This window comes from Eimeria mitis, genomic scaffold (assembly GCF_000499745.2).
Source record: "Eimeria mitis Houghton genomic scaffold, Emh_scaff466, whole genome shotgun sequence".
Lineage (NCBI taxonomy): Eukaryota > Apicomplexa > Conoidasida > Eucoccidiorida > Eimeriidae > Eimeria > Eimeria mitis.
In genome coordinates this window covers 16,986-19,662 of record NW_013572963.1, presented here as the reverse complement: position 1 = coordinate 19,662, position 2,677 = coordinate 16,986, and the positions used below count along the sequence as shown (strand labels likewise).

The 2,677-nt window shown below is 55.2% G+C and overlaps 1 protein-coding gene across 1 annotated transcript; it reads right to left on the bottom strand.

The window, feature by feature from the left end:
* Window positions 1–526: 526 nt before the first annotated feature.
* On the bottom strand, window positions 527–1,659 carry EMH_0013240 (uncharacterized protein; the record flags this gene model as incomplete). The annotated part of the gene is made up of 3 exons (XM_013499776.1): window positions 527–625; window positions 800–1,214; window positions 1,592–1,659. 3 exons carry the CDS (start codon window positions 1,657–1,659, stop codon window positions 527–529), a joined length of 582 nt encoding a protein of 193 aa, XP_013355230.1.
* Window positions 1,660–2,677: the final 1,018 nt, after the last annotated feature.

Sequence of the window (2,677 nt, the reverse complement as noted above, 5' to 3'; positions counted from 1 at the left end):
ATCATACTGAACAAATATATCAGACTAACAAAGGTTAAGTAAATAAGTTATCTCAGCTAATTCTCTCTCTCTGAAAATTGTTGTTGTTTTTTCAACCCCAGTAGAGCAGGCACTGCGGCCTTTGGGGCTGGGAGAGGAGACAGCGTGGCCTGATGCAAATAGCTTTTGCACCAAGGCACAAGCCACCCTCTCCTATAATCATACCAATGGTCGCTCCATAAAGAATGCTTAATGCTTTCACCAATGTTATATTCAAAGTATATCAATAAGAACTGACAGTCACTTTCACTATTCATACAATCCTCACTCACTTCAGAACGAGCACGGCATTGCTGCCGTGATTGTAGGGAGCATTCACTACAGCTGCAGTCCTAGCTAAGCTCAACCACGGGCGACGGGTCAAGCACTACAGCACCGACGGTGATCTCCTGTGGTATCACACGAAGCGTGGTGTTCGTCGATTGTACGTTCCGGCCTCGCTTCGCGCGGAACTTTTACGGAAAATGCATTACCATGCTTTGGCAGGTCATGGTGGGGTCAATACAACGGTGGAGCGTGCTGCCAGGTCCTTCTGGTGGCCTACGATGCGCCCCTCAATCGAGGAATACGCCCTCTCTTGCCCGCACTGACAGCAGCAAAAGCCGCGAAACACGCTCAAGCGCGGATTCCTGCACAGCCTGCCTATTCCCGATAGGATCTGGACGGATATCTCCATAGATTTCATTTAGTGGGCTTACCACCCGTCAGAGGCCATGATAGTATATATGTTTTGGTGGATCGGCTTAGCAAATATGCTCACTTTATTCCCTGCTCGAGCATGGTCACAGCGGAAGGAGTGGCCCTCTTCATTAATCATGTGTGAAATCTCCACAGCTTCCCAAAAAGCATCATTACCGACAGGGATCCGAAGTTCGTTAGCGCCTTCTGGCGCAGCCTCATGGAACGGCTCGGCATCGACCACAACATGACCACCACCAACCATCCGGAGGCCGAGGGCCAGACCGAACGCACTAACCGCACGCTGGTGCAGTATTTGCGACTTTACACCCGACAGAACACATCTAACTGGCTTGAATTTCTTGCTTGTGCAGAATGGGTTTATAACACTACTGTGCATTCGTCCACTCTTTGCTCCCCGGCGTCCCTGGTCTGCGCAGAAACTCCACTCGCCGATCCGCTGCTCGACCTCACTGTTGGAAGCCAGCCCCGACCGACTGCGGCACACCGCTTGCAGCAGCGAGGGAATGCATGCGCAAAGCGCAGGAACGTCAAGCCAGAAACTATGATAAACGACGTTCCGCTGCCAGTTTCAACCCGGAAGACTTGGTTCTGGTGGGTTTGCACGCCCTCCGCAGCGTGCAGGAGGGCGAGCAACCCAAAACGTTCGCCACACGATGGGTTGGAGCGTTTGCGGTCCGCTCTCGGGTCAACGCCTTGGCGTATATTATCGATTTACCCCCAACGTGGAGATGTCACCACACTATTAACGTGGGCTTCTTAAAACCGTTTCGGGAATCTCCGCGGTTTCCTCACACTCTAGCGAGGAATCCGCGGTTTCCTCGCACTCTAGCGAGGAAACCGCAGCAACGACCTCGCGAGCTTCCCCGCCTCGAGGACACAGAGATCCTCGAACTGCGAATTAACATCCGCCGCAGCCATCAGAAACGCGAATATTACGTCAAATGGCCGGGCGCACGCGATCCCGAGTGGGTTTCGGAGGATCGCTTACGGGAGGCGATCCTCCCCTAACAGCTAAGCGCTCCCCTTGACCTCGCATCGACTACACCTAGTGTGAGCATGCCGGCAGGATGCGGGAGTGGGTAATGGGTGGCTCACTGTTAGTGGATCCCTAGGCGGATCCCTGCAAATTCTTCTATTTTTATCCCTCGATGCCCCCGGAGGCTATTTGCGTTGCCTCCCTATTTGTATCCTCCCTCTTGCACACGACGCGCTAGGTCGCGGGAGGGCGCTGACGACCAGCAGTGCCTTTGCCCAGTGGGGCTGGGCACCACCTTTGGGGCTTTGTTGGGGCTTTCTCGGGCGCCCAGTCGGCGGCGACCCGGCGCAGCAGGACGGGCCGTAACAACTGCATTGGTGCTCGACGACTTGCAATCAAGCATCCTGACACCTGAAAGCAGCCCTTTTTTTTCATCTTTTAGCCCAGCAGCAGCGCCGGGAGCGGCGTCAGGCGCCACTTCGGCTAGCCACCAGCTGTGGCCCTGGTCGGGCCGGCATCGCAGCAGTTTCGCTTTTTTCGTCCGCCCATTCCTCCCTTTTCTCCTTTTACTCGCCCATACTTGAAGTTTCGGTTGCAGGCCAGCTTATTCAGGCGGTGCCGAGGCACCGTCGCAGCAGCGAGGCGGACGCCGCATCATGACTCGCAGTTTGAGTCAGATGCGGCGACTGACCCGCTGATTGCTCTCCCCCTTCTCTTTCCCTCGACATCGTTACATATTGGACCCCTTTTTACCAGTTCCCCCTCGTTTCATCGCAGGGACGGGCACCGGTGAGGAGAACAGCAGCAGCCGCAGCAGCGCCAGTGTAACGCTGGTTCTCTGGCCTTTACCTGACCAGAGACGAGCCGCAATGAAGGCAAAGACTTAAAGTAAGAGTTTCCCAAAGGCAGCTGACCTCCTTCCGCGGTACCTGGGCATCCTGGGCGTTGAGCCCAGGGCCA